Source organism: Hordeum vulgare, chromosome 5H (assembly GCF_904849725.1).
Source record: "Hordeum vulgare subsp. vulgare chromosome 5H, MorexV3_pseudomolecules_assembly, whole genome shotgun sequence".
NCBI lineage: Eukaryota > Viridiplantae > Streptophyta > Magnoliopsida > Poales > Poaceae > Hordeum > Hordeum vulgare.
Window position 1 is genome coordinate 550,006,003 of NC_058522.1, and position 14,958 is coordinate 550,020,960.

At 41.5% G+C, this 14,958-nt stretch overlaps 2 protein-coding genes across 2 annotated transcripts; one reads left to right on the forward strand and one right to left on the reverse strand.

Annotated features, from left to right (window-relative positions):
- Nucleotides 1-642: 642 nt before the first annotated feature.
- On the forward strand, nucleotides 643-7,271 carry LOC123397248 (SEC12-like protein 1). The gene is made up of 10 exons (XM_045091873.1): nucleotides 643-852; nucleotides 955-1,061; nucleotides 1,328-1,460; nucleotides 1,736-1,827; nucleotides 2,086-2,185; nucleotides 2,290-2,362; nucleotides 2,516-2,636; nucleotides 3,147-3,266; nucleotides 7,021-7,091; nucleotides 7,183-7,271. The coding sequence occupies exons 1-10, from the start codon at nucleotides 643-645 to the stop codon at nucleotides 7,269-7,271; spliced, it is 1,116 nt and encodes a 371-aa protein (XP_044947808.1).
- A 275-nt stretch (nucleotides 7,272-7,546) lies between these two features.
- On the reverse strand, nucleotides 7,547-9,346 carry LOC123398918. The gene is made up of 3 exons (XM_045093357.1): nucleotides 8,926-9,346; nucleotides 8,116-8,373; nucleotides 7,547-7,925 (listed from the first exon to the last, which is right to left on the reverse strand). Exons 2-3 carry the CDS (start codon nucleotides 8,360-8,362, stop codon nucleotides 7,891-7,893), a joined length of 282 nt encoding a protein of 93 aa, XP_044949292.1. The 5' UTR covers nucleotides 8,363-8,373; nucleotides 8,926-9,346; the 3' UTR covers nucleotides 7,547-7,890.
- Between the last annotated feature and the right edge of the window lie 5,612 nt (nucleotides 9,347-14,958).

Here is a 14,958-nt window from a genome sequence, read left to right on the forward strand (position 1 = left end):
AAAATGTCACGGTGTAGATTCTCAGTGATTGTAAATTTTTTATGGGTTTAACCACCTTTACGGGCTGTATTCAGGGTGTGTTTTTTAACATCACGAAAGTAAAAAAAACGTTATTTTATACGGGTTTAATCATTTTTGATGGATCTGCTGGAGTTACTCATAGGGGCTGTTTGATTGTAGACCTTACACTGCCACACTTTACCACACATTTTTACTAAACATACTTAAGATTAGTTCAATAAAATGAGAGCCACGGCCCACGGCTAGTCTGCAAGAAAATGGATGAATCGTCGAAGCTGGAGTGAATCGCAACCGCACGAATCCGCATTCGGGTCTCCAACGCCTGCAGCAATGCCAATCACCAGCCGAAACAGGAGGGATGCCAGCTTCGACCAGCCAAGGCGGAGTTGGCAGAGCGCTGAAATCGCCATGGCGGCGGCGCCGGCGCGCTGCCGGCCTGAGAATATCCGCCGTCTGTTCCCAGACGAAACGATTCCCTTCCGTCGCTCGCTCGCACTCTCCGCCCGCCCGCGCCAAGCTCCAACGCGCACCGCGGCGGCACGTCAAAGTTAATACTCAGTACAAGCACCAATTAAGAGCAGGCAGAGCTGGGGAAGCTCTTCTCGGCAGCTGCTGGTTCCGATGGCGAGCGACGGCGACGAGGCTCCCGCGGGGGTGGTCGGGAAGGTGACCTGCGCCGCGTGGATACGCAGGTCGGTCGGCGGTCCGGCCGTGTCCAGCAGCCGCAGACTCCTCGTGGTGTACGGCCGCGGCGCCACCGCCTCGTCCCCGCCATTCCTCGACCTCCTCGCCTTCGACACCACGGCGTGCGAGCTCGCCTCCGAGCCCCTGGTAAGCGATCGGCCCGTGCGCGCGCGCTCGGCGGGGTTTCGGCGCCTGCTGCTGCTGCTGCTACGGCCGGGTCTCTGACCGTGGGTTTAATGGATTTTGCAGCTGAGGGTCGTGATGGGCGAGGAGGGAGCCGACGTGGACGAGCCGCGCGCCATCGCCGTGCACCCCGCCGGCGACGAGTTCGTCTGCGCCACCGCCAAAGGCTGCAGGTGCGTGCCTGCTCGTCACCTTTCTTGTGCCCACATCGAATTGCCCGGCCTCAGTCAGTATGATTCCCTTGATATCTGAACATACAAGCGCAAAAATAAAATAAAATAACATCGTAACATACACTGAGAGAATGATCAGTAGGAGATCATATTCATGGGCATTCTTCAGGCTTCTGATAGCAGAAATGGAACCCTTTCCTTTTCTCTTCTTTCATTCATACTCTCAAGTTCACCTGGATAAGACAGTCACTCTATCACATTTGCAGGCTGTTCAAGCTAGTATATGAAGACTTCACTATCAACCTTGTTTCAAGAGATTCTCCGCCGCTCCAATCAGTTGGGCCTCAGCGATGTTTGGCATTCAGTACTGATGGTACTAAGTTTGCTATTGGTGGTGAGGTATCAGGCCATTTTGCTTTGCTTTTTTTTTTCTCGTGCATTTACTGTATATAAATCATACGACTCGGCTATTGCTTATCATGTACTGCTAGTTGTTAAGTCTCTTCTGTTTAGAGTTATGTAACTTTTTATTATAGGAAAAGTTATGCAACTTTTGATGACATGTTTTGATCCGTGTGAACAATAAATTATCATTCCATTCTGAACTTCAGCTTCTGCAAATCAGAAATTTGAGTTCCTAACTAAACTTTCCTATTATTATTCCACTAAAACAGGATGGGCATCTAATAATATTTCACTGGCCAAATCTCAGTGTGCTTTTGGATGAACCTAAAGCTCATAAATCCTTCCGGGACATGGACATCAGGTGAATGAAACTATGAAAGTAGACACCTTTTTGTTTTAAGAATGGTCTTGCATTAATCGACAAAATGATTATTACCTTGTGGATTAATAGGATCTGATGAATTGCACATACCAAAGCTGTTGGGCGTGTCTTGATACTTCAGTATACACTTTACTTAGGGCAATTAGCCAATTAGCCAATTGCTATTTGTTCATTAAATTACAAAGAAAGCTCCTTTTGGTAGCATATTTAATCCTGAAATGCCTCTTCCTCATGTAGCTTGGATTCAGCGTTTTTAGTATCAACTTCGACTGATGGTTCCGCAAGAATATGGAAGATTGATGAGGGAGCTCCACTCGTAAATTTGACTAGATCTTCGGTATAGTGTGCTAAAATCCATGTATTATTCGCTTTACAATAACTTAAAACTCGATTGGTTATTTGACCATACTGTTTACATTTCTTCTTGTAAATGCTTTACAGGATGAGAAGATTGAGTGTTGCCGCTTTTCAAGGGATGGAAAGAAACCTTTCCTGTTTTGCACACTTGTAAAAGGTAATCACGTCGATAATGTCAAGAAATGCAACACCGGACAACCTTCATTGAACATTTATTGATGAAATAGGAAATGATACCGTTACTATGGTCAATAAAGTCAATAGACTCAACACTGGACAGCCATAATTTGAACCTCTATTGATGAAACAGGAAATGATATTGTGACTGTGGTTTTGAACATAAGTAACTGGAAGCGAATTGGATACAAAAGACTCCTGCGAAAGCCTATTTCCACACTTTCGGTTAGCCTGGATGGGAAGTATCTCGCACTGTAAGTTGATGAGATGGTGCATCTCATGTAAAACACACTGTGGCAATACCTCCATATTTAGCGTTTCTAGGCATACCTGCATTGCCAAGGTTTGATGTTATTCAGAATAGTTATTCCTTTCCAAGAATTGAAACAATTTATGAATCGTCATACCTCACACTTCTCAGCTGCAATCCATCTCGTTCTACATTTCATTGCATCTTTACGGAACATGGCGAAAGCTGCTGCATTAGTACCTGAGGTGTGTCCAGTTGACTGAACAAAATGTTGGTTGGTCACCTCGTAATGCCGTTACCAGGCTCTGAAACAATCATCTTACTGAAATAAACCACTTATCTGCTATTCTGCTACAGTTTGTAACAAAGAGAGCTTGTCCGTATGTCATAATACTTGTTAGTTGTCCGATTTAACGTGCTTGCATAAATCTGCTGAGCCTTCCGCATCGACCCTTCATCGTTCTTTTGGCTGTGAAGTGGTACTGACATGGATACATTTCCCTTCTTTATCTAGAGGAAGCCGTGATGGCGACTGTTGTGTTGCCGATGTAAAGAGCATGGAAGTTTCTCACATGATCAAGAAGGTTCACCTTGGCTCCCCAGTTTCCTCCATTGAATTCTGCCCTACTGAAAGGTAATGGTAATTTAGGAACCCAACTGCTTAATCATGATCACTGACTGTATCCAGAAGAAATGTTCTTATACATAAATTGTCTTCCTGAAACACTGCCAAACTAGTGAAGTACTCCCTCTGTCCCATAATATAAGAGCGTTTTCGGCACTAGTATGGTGTAAAAAACTCTCGGCACTAGTATGGTGTAAAAAACTCTCTTATATTATGGGACGGAGGGAGTAGTAACTTTTTTTTGAAAGGGAGGAAGCGAGCCCCCGGCCTCTGCATCAATCGATGCATGCAGCCATATTATTAAAATTAGTTCAAAGTAACATCTTAGGTCCACAAAGCTCTGAAGCTCGAAATGAAAAAGCAAAGCAAAAATGATATGAAGGAAAAACTGCCACATCCGGCATAACTAATAGCAGACTACGATGCCTATACACCTAGCCTATTATTAGCACGCCATCCAAACCGGTTGAAGATAACCCGTGCGACCATCTCCCATCGGTTGCACCCAATATCCATAAGCTCTCTGGAGTCCGCATGGCTGAGTAACGACCACGTACGGATCCAAGATGTTGCTCTGAAGATAACCTGCAAAAAGTTGTTGAAGTTCTTGCCATTAAAAATCATGTCATTCCTGGTATTCCATATAGCCCAAAATAGAGCACATATCCCAATTCTAACAAGTTTCGATATTTTAACGTCAACTCCATTGAACCACGTCGTAAATATGGAGGTAATACATGTAGGTGGGATAACATTAAAGGCTATATGAACAGTGCGCCATAGTAGTTTTGCAAGAGGACAATCCAGAAAAAGGTGTCTTATTGTTTCATTTTGCTCACAATAGCAACAATTAGATCTACCTCTCCAACTACGTTTAATTAAGTTATCTTTGGTTAATACCACACCTTTGTGTATAAACCACATGAAAATTTTAATCCTTAGCGGCACTTTGATATTCTAAATATGTAAAGATCTGGATAAGGGTCCCGTGTTTATTAAATTCGTATACATGGACTTTACTGAAGATACTCCATTCATAGCTAAAATTCAGCGAACACTATCTGGCTCATCAGATAATTGCGCTTGCATTAGTCTTCTGACCAAATGCAACCATGCCTCCCAGCGTGCTTCCACTAAAGCTCATTTGAACTGCATATTAAGAGGTACCGATTGTAGTACCGTGGACACATAGTCCTCTTTACGTTGTGTAATATTATAAAGCATGGGATATTGAAATGCTAGAGGTGTGTCCCCAAGCCAAGTATCCTCCCAAAATCTTGTTGAGGCACCATCACCTACTATAAATTTCACCCTCTGGAAAAAAGTCACATTTATCTTCATTAACCCTTTCCAGAAAGGTGAGTCATTTGGTCTACTTGTAACATGGGCTAAAGTTTTTGAATTTAGGTATTTATTCTTCAGTATTTGAATCCACATTCCTTCGGTCTCTGTGGATAACCTATAAAGCCATTTGCTAAGCAAGCATCTATTCTTCACTTCTAGATTTTCAATGCCCAAACCCCCCCGGTCTTTCGGTCTGCATATAATATCCCAAAGTGTCAATCTGTATTTCTTCTTAGCCTCATCACTTTGTCAGAAGAAACGAGATCTATAAAAATCTAGTCTTTTCCGTACCCCTACTGGTATTTCAAAAAAAGACAAGAGGAACATGGGTAGGCTTGTTAACACGGAGTTTATTAATACAAGCCTCCCTCCGTATGACATAAGCTTGCCCTTCCAACAGCTTAGCTTTTTTTCAAATCTATCTTCAATACATTTTCATTCTTTATTTGTCAGTCGCCTATGATGTATAGGAATCCCGAGATAGCTAAATGGAAGTGATCCCATTTCACATCCAAATAACTGTCTGTAAGCGTCTTGCTCTTCTTTTGCCTTCCCAAAGCATAGAATTTCGCTTTTGTTAAAATTAATTTTCAGCCCCGATAGCTGTTCGAATAAGCACAATAATAGTTTCATATTCCTCGCTTTAGCCATATCGTGTTCCATTTAAATAATTGTATCATCCGCATATTGTAATATGGACACACCTCCATCTACCAGATGTGGAATGAGGCCACCTACTTGGCCCTTCTCTTTGGCTCTGGCAATGAGTATTGTCAACATGTCTACTACTATGTTGAACAACACTGGAGACATTGAATCACCATGCCTTAATCCTTTATGTGTTTGAAAATAATGACCTATGTCATCATTAACTTTAACTCCTACACTGCCTTTCTGAATGAAAGTATCAACCTGATCCCTCCATTTTCATTGAATCCTTTCATACGTAAGGCCTGTTGAAGAAAAGGCCATTTTACTTTATCATAGGCTTTCTCGAAATCCACTTTAAAGATAATCCCATCTAGTTTCTTTGTATGAATTTCGTGCAGCGTTTCATGTAGGACAACCACACCCTGTAAGATGTGTCTTCCAGGCATGAACGCGGACTGCGTCGGTTGGACAACTAAATGAGCTATCTTCATCAATCTATTCGTGCCAACCTTTGTAAGGATTTTGAAGCTAACATTGAGTAGACATATCGGTCTAAACTGTTCAATGCGTATAGCCTCCGCCTTTTTTGGCAACAACATAATTGTTCCAAAGTTAAGGTGGAATAGCTGCAACTGACCATTAAATAAATCTTGAAACATAGGCATGAGGTCCCCCTTGATGATATGCCAGCACTTTTTATAAAATTCTGCCGGGAACCCGTCCGGCCCCGGTGCCTTATTCTGTTTCATTTGTGCTATTGAATCAAACACCTCTTTCTCTGTGAATGGAGCTAATAACACCTCATTCTCCTCTGCATTGAGTTGAGGTATATCATGAATTGTGCTTTCATCCAAAGTGACCACCGACTCTTCCGGTGCACCAATTAGTTTCTTGTAATATTCAGAGATATATAATTTTAATTTCTCGTGACCTAGTATTGTTCCTTCATCTTGCTCAAGTTGTGTAATGTTTTTCTTTCTATGTTTGCCATTTGCAATCATGTGAAAGAATTGAGTATTATCGTCCCCATGGACCACCTTTGTCACCTTAGCTCTTAGTGCCCATTTCATTTCCTCTTCTCTCAAAAGTTTTTGCAACTTCTTCTCAGCATCAATCTTGTTATTCCTATCAGTAAGATTGAGCTGAGCCGACTCGGCTTTCACGTCTAATTCATCAATCAAACATGTGAGTCGTTCTTTTTCTATTTTATATATGCCGCTCTGATTTTTCGCCCATCCTCTCAGGAACTGACGCAAATGTCTGATTTTGTTTTGCCATCTTTCTATATTCGTGGATCCACCTAAGTCTCTAGCCCATTCAGCAGATATGAGATCCATGAAACCTTCTCTTTCAAACCAACTTAGTTCAAAAGAGAAGACATTTCTATTACCCTCATGGTTGGCCTCCCCTAAGTCAACAATGAGAGGTGTGTGATCTGAGATGGCTCTTTGTAATGCATGTACTGTGACCAAAGGGTACTTCTGCTCCCACTCGACACTGGTCAGTACTCGGTCCAACTTCTCATATGTTGGCACCGGCAGTGAGTTTGCCCATGTGAATTGTCTACCAGTGAGGTCAATCTCCCTGAGATCAAGACTCTCAATAACCATGTTGAACATAAGTGACAACCGCGTGTCGAAGTTATCATTGTAACTAGTTCAGTATTTGTTTATAGTAAACTCATATTACTTCCTTAAGCCATTCACTTGGAGATTACTCCAAACTTGAATGCAAGCATTGAATGACCTCTTGTTTGCTCATGTTACAGGATAGCGATCTCCACCTCGCACCAATGGGGAGCAGAGATTACTAAGCTCGACGTCCCTGCCGACTGGAGAGGTACATACATGCATGTTTCTGCAGATGGCGTTCTTGTATGATGCACATAAGTATTTACCAAGATTTCCGGTGTATGCTTTCCACATTGCAGTTTGGCAAATCTGGCTGGTATTCTTGAGCCTCTTCGTGGTATCAGCGATCCTGTTCTACATGTTCTTCAAGCACACAAACCTGGTGTAACTCCGCAGGATGCGCATTCCGGAGCAAATGTCCTCGAGTGTCTGAATTCTGATGATCAGAGTCCATGCCTAACAACGAGAACTTACCTTATCCACTGTTCTTGTTGACAAATGCCTCGTCCTCATGAGCCCTTTCATTGTATGATCAAATTGTTTTGTGTTTCAAAATGACCATTGTACTAGTCCTCAGCAAGCATAGTTTTGTACACCAAGTGTTGAATTCTTACTGTTATATTATACATGGTACTGTCAGTAACCGAAGAAGTTTGTAAGACGTTCGTGTGTAACCGCGATAAATCGAAAGCCCTTCCAACTTTTCACAGTTACACATATTCAGATAATTCTTACCAGTACTGGTGGTGCCTACCAAAATTACAAGAACAGACATGTTGATGCCTGTTCTTTTCACCTTGCTTGCCTAAAATACAATTTGAACTATCACACAGTTGTACAACCAAACCAGAAACGCAGGGTACACTGGGGCACTGGGCAACATTGTTTGCTTTTGTCAGCAAAGTTCAAAGATATTCCGAAACAACAAAACCATGCTTATTTCTGTGATGCAGCTTAAGCAGCAGCAGCAGAAGAGTGAGCCCAGCAAAACACAACGGGCACACACATCATTTGCCCATTTCCCAGACAATGCCGCCATCCTCTGCATGCAGCAATTTAACAACAAAAAAGTAAGATGACGCAAGAAAACACAATCGATGAAGCAAAATAGATATGCACAATGCATTTGATGACTTCCGTGGTACAGTCCAAGATCCTGGATTTCCAGATAGAGCAGTTTTCTTAAGGTAAGTGGTTTCTCCAGGCTCCGGCCATGAAAGACAGGATTTTACCTTTGATTTTTTTGTTTATCCAAACCTCAAGCAACATCCCTGCACCAACTCCAGCGGCACAAACAGCACCATAGATTGCCAGTGCAGAAGGCAAAGATCGTCGAGGCAGAAAGTAACACTCAGGGACTTGTCTGATTTTCTTCGGAAGGCGCTTCCTAACAACCGGCTGACTTGACTCAGTAACTGCACCACTCACTGTCTTCCAGTCTGCATTCTTCAGCATATCTTTAGAGTCTTCAGTAGCCATCCTGAAATTGCCTATACACAAAGGTTAATCAGAATCTGTCACCATATAGCATAACACTGAAATAATAGCCATTATAATTAAAATACCATGCTACTACATTTAAGAATATAAACAATAGAGTAAAACCTCTGTTAGCTTTACACTAGTACAGTGGAAGGTTAGAGTTGGATTAGCATTTGCTAGTTACACTAGACATACCGATACAACCAAATTATGAAGCGCACTAAAAGAAATGTGACAAGAACTACAAGAGACATGCCCAGGGGGTCTTTAGGACATACACCATTTATCTTACCCAGGGGGTAAATACATGAAATGATGAAAATACCCCTCTACTACTAAGCACGACTGCGCTATCCAGGAACAGAGCAAAACACTATGTTCAGCGTTTATTTCTCCTTTACTTTCAGCAAAGAAAGTATGTCAATTTTCTCAAAAAAGCAAGAAAGTATGTCAATTCATTTGACAAGAAATGATTTGTTCCAAGCTAAATTGATGCTCTCATCCGTTGACCCAAAGAAGTAATTTCCCCCATATATATGACAACAAAGATGGATTCTTACAGACATATGACAGAAGAATGTGAATCCTTTGTAAACCCTCAGCAATATTTATGCCGGCCGGCGTGTGCTCTCGCTCCACGGCGATTCGGGTTTCCGCCCTCCGTCGCGGCACTTGAATCCGGCGTGGGGAACGACCGCGACGTGCAGACGCGCGACCCGCGGGCTGCTCCTCCTCCTTCTTCCACGGTGGCCGCCGGCGTTCGCTCCCTCCCCTGTTCACTGGCCTCGACTCGAAGTGATCCTATCCTACAGTCGCGGGATGGCGCGGCAAGTCTTTAAGGGAGGAGGAAGGAAGGGATGCGGCGGAGGAGGCTGCACTCCGGCGAGGGATTTGGGGGAGGAGTCGATCGGAGTTGAGATCGATGCCGTATGACACGGGACTCCTGCGCCGAACAGAGCGGGCGACCCGACTGAGCCGGCCTAGTTCTGTTTCTTTTTTTTCCTCTTACTTTTTTCCTTTTCTGTTTATTTCCTTTGTTTTCGTTCATTTTTTATTTTATTTTTCTTTTTGAAGCAAAAACATTTTTAGAATTTTATGAACAATTTTGAAAATCATGAATAAATTTAGAAGCGTGAATAATTTTTTAAAGCACGAACATTTTCTGAATCTTGAGAACAAAATAAATTTAGAAGCGTGAATACAGAACCGCGAGGTGGTAGGCCGGACGTGCAGGCCAAGAGGCAGGAGGCCGAACATGTGAACGTTATCTATTTTGTCCACGTATAGACGTGTGGTCCGTTTCTTTTACACATCACACGGGACGATTGCCAAGACTACCTTAACGCACGCCCACATGTATGGGCAATATCAATACCCTATTATTATTAGCCAAACTAGAAGCAACCGGTCTGACTTAACAACATTCACGATCATGTGCTATTACATATGATACCTCGTCGCGTCATGAATGAAAATCGTACCTCCTACCCCTCCCTCCCAAGATCCATAAATTCACCATTTTCCTGCCTTTTTATACCTCCCCAGGTCGGTGTCTTTGCTAAACCATATACAATAGTGCAGCGGTAACACCTATAGCAAGCAAGAGGAGAGATGGTCTTGTGAAGAGGTAGCAAATGTGTGAAATAAACGAGAGGCTAGCTAAAACGGAGAAAGAAGAAAATGCAACTAAGGACCACAAAGTTTTGTGGTGTGTTTCTGCTTATGAATAGGAGGCGTCGGGGAAAACTAGTGGGAAAAGTCTGGGGGCGGTATTGTTTTCATGCTGCGACCTCTTGACACTTCTTGCAGTCATTGCCTGCACCTCTTTCTGGCGGCGGAGCCATGGCTCGGCTACTCCGGGCAGCGGCTCCAGTTGTGCCCTGGCTTGGTCATTGAAGCAGTAACTGTAAATGAAGAACTAAACAACGGTTTCCATGGATGAATGGTTGTAGGCGAGTAGTCTTTATACTTTGCCGAGGATCTCTGACGGAGCTCAACATATCACTGCCTTCTCGTCAGAGGATGGCCAGCACCTCATCTTGTTGCAGTCACAGAATTCCTTTCATGTCCTTGTAGGAAAATGGCATCTTGCTGTCGAGCAGGCCATCCAAATATTCTTTAATTATTAGAACAAACTAGTTCCAGATGAACGTCCAGTCGGGCCATCGGATGCACAGCTTAGTTGTATTAGAGCAGAGCATGGAGAAGACGGGTCGTGAACTCCTGCTTCGCTATGGTGTTGTGCGCGCGTGCGTGCTATATAAAATGCTACAACCACATGTGACAGAGTAGCAAGTATGCACTCATGCACCAAGCTAACCATAGAGGATATAACTAAGCTAATACTACATCTGTTTACATTAGCATAATCATACAAGAGTTTCGCTTGATTCCTGTTAGACAAGGATCTAGTACAAATCAATATGTGTATCAGCCCATCAAAAATAGAAAAATCAATGCACGCACTAACCTGGCTGGCTGTCCTCTTCTCCTTAAGTTTCTGTTTCTACGCAACTCCAATTCTCCACCTCCCTACCACATCCGCTCCTCATATTGTATACCGTAGGTCGTCGTACATGTACGTGGTTATATATTGTATACGTATAATGACCTGTAGTTTACAGTACAAAAGGTGGGTATACGTTTTTCCTTCAATTTTGTACTAAATGTGGGCACCTGGACTTTCTCTTGAAACTTTTAACTCCCGATAATTTATATTTGGTTCACGCAATGCATCAAACAAATACAATGCAGCACACAAGAGACACACATAGAGTCTCCAAGCATGCCGGGCGCACACATCACACATGCAAGCAACCGCCGAATTCATTGTTTCCTCTTACGCCCAATCACATACAAGCAACGTCATGGCTGAAACTTGTGACATCTAAATTTATTTGTTTCCTGTGGTGTGTATTGTGGAATCATGAACTGCGATTTACTTGTTTGTTGTTGGTCTATAATAGCATGGAACCCCGAACACTGAATTTATGCGTGTGTCCTTTTTAGGTAACATTGTGGGAAATATTATTTTTCAATTTGGTGATTTTGGTTGAATCGTTTAATTGCTACTCCGTATCTTAGTGTGGATGCATGTCGTAGCGCTTATTAAGTTAATGCACCGGTGCGGGTAGTGTTTAATATTTGAATCGCTGGAAAAAATAGCGTGCTATGGCGTCGCTAATAGCACGCTATAGGGTGTAGAAAATCGGCTCGTTAAATTGACCAGTGTACAATATCTTGCTAATAACATGTTAATAGCATATTTTCAGGGGCCACGCTATTTTATATAGCGTGTTATTTTTTGCTATTTTTTAATATTACAATTTTTTTTATTGATTTTGAGTGCCTCATTTGAATTTTTTTCGAAAATGTGGTACTGCCGGTTTAGCCAAGACCAATTAGTCCCTGTCGGCTATGGCAAGGCTGACAGGTCTGTCAGCTTTGCATGTGGGCTTTTATTGGCCTTAGTTAGGCCGATTATTACTAATCGGCCTAGCCGTGCCTAATTATTACTAATTGGCCTAGCCCTGACCGATTAGGACTAATTAGTGTTGGCAAAACTAATAAATGCATGATTTTTTTGCCACGTAATGCATAATTTTTTATGTCCACGATACCCTCAATAAATTTTCCCGCCCTTTCTTTCCCGCGAGGCTTTCCTGCCAATTTCTTTCTCGCCTCGTTTCCCGTCAATTTCTTTCCTCCCTCGTTTCCCGCCATTTTTTCTGCCTCGGTTCCCGCCATTGCCCTTGTCATCTGAGTCTATAAAAGGAGGCACTAGACTATCTTCCTCCATCATCCAGCCACACTTGAAAACACAAACGCTCCAGCCACATTATGTGTTATCCCCGCTAAACTAACTGAGCATAGAAATCTCATACATAAAACAGACGTATGTCTCATACATAATTAGATAACCATGTCTCTAATGATAGATAGAAGTCTCATACATAAAATAGACATATGTCTCATACATAATTAGATAGCCATGTCTCTAATGATAGATAGAAGTATCATACATAAAATAGACATATGTCTCATACATAATTAAATAGCCATATCTCAACATAGATAGAAGCCTCACTGACGACATTTGCCTTGGCGCTCTCGGGGTGTGAGAGGCGTACTCCATCCAAACCTGTGGGGTGGCCTAATGTTACGAAGAGGAATCTCGAACCCGCCTTGGTCATTCTGTGTATCCTGCATGGGCCATGATGGAGGAGTCGAAAACATGTCCAACCATATGTTTTGTTGCGATGGTGGTTCTTCTTGTTCACTCGCGCACCCCGATCCGGACGCCGACGCCTCCTGATATGCATAGGATCCTGAAGGAGGGATCATACCAGTTGGATGTGGTTGAAACATGAAACCCGAAGTGGGACCGTGATGTTGTGGTGTTAGCTGAAACGCGAAGCTCGACGAGGGAGCATGGTGCTGTCGGTGATGCCACGCCAAACTGCTAGCCTGGTCAGGAGGTGGTGGATGGGGCGTCGGTTGTTGTTCCATACGTGGATGCAGCTGCTGTCGATGCATGGAGGGACGGAGGTGTTGTTGGTGCTGGTGCTACTCGTGCTGCCACTAGTAGAAAACGGGGCTATAGTCCAGGTTGGTAAGGGCCTATAGTCCCGATTCTCCAACCGAGACTACTAACTTAGGACTAAAGACCCCTCCCCCCCTTTAGTCCCGGTTTGCCACGAACCGGTACTAAAGACCCTTCACGTGGTTGCTCGGGCTCGAGGACCTTTAGTCCCGGTTGGTGTTACCAACCCGGACTAAAAATATTTTTTCAATTTAAAAAAAAACATTTTTTTGATTTTTTTAAATAATTTTTTTACGATTTTAAAATCTTTCAATTATTTGATAATTTAATCTCTAATCACCCCTACTCACTCCTCCAGCGTGGATCACTCACTTCAAATCGTTCCAAGTCTCCACTTGTTTGTTTTCTTGACAATAATAAGCTATAAATCCAATTAACCCTTAGGTCTTGATGTCACATGATTTAATTTTTAAAATTATAAACAATTATTCAAATAAATAACAATGTTTAATAAACAACAATAATTAATTTAAAAACTTAAAAAAACTTCAAAAAGAAAAAAATCAAAGAAACTCAAATAATTCTTAAAAAGCATAAAAACAAAAAATCCGAAATAACTAAAAATTCAAAATAAAATAAGTAATAATAATATTGAATTTCAATGAAAATCAAAAAGTAATAATATTATTTTATTCATTTTTTTGCCATTTATTCATTTAATATGGCATAATTAATATCTTTAAATCTATAAATCAAAATTCGAAAAAATATATATCTATTATTATCATAAAAATGTGAGGAATCTAAATATGACACCCTTTTTAAAAATAAAATTACAAACAACTAGCATAGCAATAAAGTAATACTAATTAATTACAAAAACAAAATTATTGTCAAACAACACAAATTAAAGTTAATTATATTAAGTTGGCTTAGAATGGTGCATAGTAAATGCACAAAAAGTCTGGAGTTGAAATAAGATAAAAAAAAATAAAATGGCTTTGTAAGAGATGAGTATTCGTCTAAAACCCTGATACTTCGAAAGAGATAGTCCAGTTTGTACACGAAGTACATCCTGCTTTTGTCTTAACCCTGCCAACTTTTTAGCACATGACATGTGGGTGAAATGATGATATCGTGTCAAATTTTAGCCTTTTCCGAGTTGATTTGTAGCGCTTTTCAATTTCAGGGTCATTTAGCTCAAAAAAAATCATTAAATGTATGAAAAATAGCAAATAAAGTTAGAAAGTGTTGAAATTTAAAGATGTGGCTTAGAATGATGCGTATTGAATGCACAAAAAGTCTGGAGGTGAAATAAGATAAAAAATAAAATAGCTTTGTAAGAGATGAGTATTCGTCCAGAACTGTGATACTTCAAAAGAGATAGTCCAATTTATACACGAAGTGTATCCTGCTTTTTTCGTAACCCTTCCAACTTTTTAGCACATGCCATGTTGGTGAAATAATGATACCATGACAAGTTTCAGTCTTTTCCGACTTGATTTGTAGCGCTTTTCAATTTTAGAGTCATTTAACTCAAAATTTCAAAAGTCTCTAACTTCATTTCCTATTTTTCATGCATTTAATGATTTTTTTAGATAAATGACTCTGAAATTAAAAAGCACTACAAATGAACTCTAAAAAGGTTGAAACTTGACATGGTAGGCATACATCACAATGCTCCATAAATCTTGCTCACATCATATTTAAAGAGGGACATAAATAAAAATAGTCATCCAAGCTAGAGATCCCCAAGGAGTACATAATATATAATATCTTGAAATAGAAGTGTTCGTCGTTGCGAACACTACTCGTCTGAATCAGAATATCCCCAAATTGGTGGTGGTGGTGCTTGATGTACGAGGTGACGCTGGCCATAGTTCATGTTTTGAATCTTGTGGTACAACTCGTATACAACGTACGCATCTTTTGTTGCATACTCAATGTTGATACCGTTAAGTGGGGTCGTCTCCCACTCTTTGTGCTGGTCCAAGAAGAATTTGGTCTTCATATTAGCGTACTCCTCGTCGATCATGGCGACTACCATATG

Bases quoted from the DNA above. Each gene is read 5' to 3' on its own strand.
- LOC123397248 (XM_045091873.1), top strand. From the start codon at position 643: ATGGCGAGCGACGGCGACGAGGCTCCCGCGGGGGTGGTCGGGAAGGTG. The intron at 1,461-1,735 runs GTATCAGGCCAT...CCACTAAAACAG, and splicing joins AGTTTGCTATTGGTGGTGAG to GATGGGCATCTAATAATATT. The intron at 7,092-7,182 runs GTACATACATGC...TCCACATTGCAG, and splicing joins CGTCCCTGCCGACTGGAGAG to TTTGGCAAATCTGGCTGGTA.
- LOC123398918 (XM_045093357.1), bottom strand. From the start codon at position 8,362: ATGGCTACTGAAGACTCTAAAGATATGCTGAAGAATGCAGACTGGAAG. The intron at 7,926-8,115 runs GTAAAATCCTGT...TGCTGCATGCAG, and splicing joins GATAAACAAAAAAATCAAAG to AGGATGGCGGCATTGTCTGG.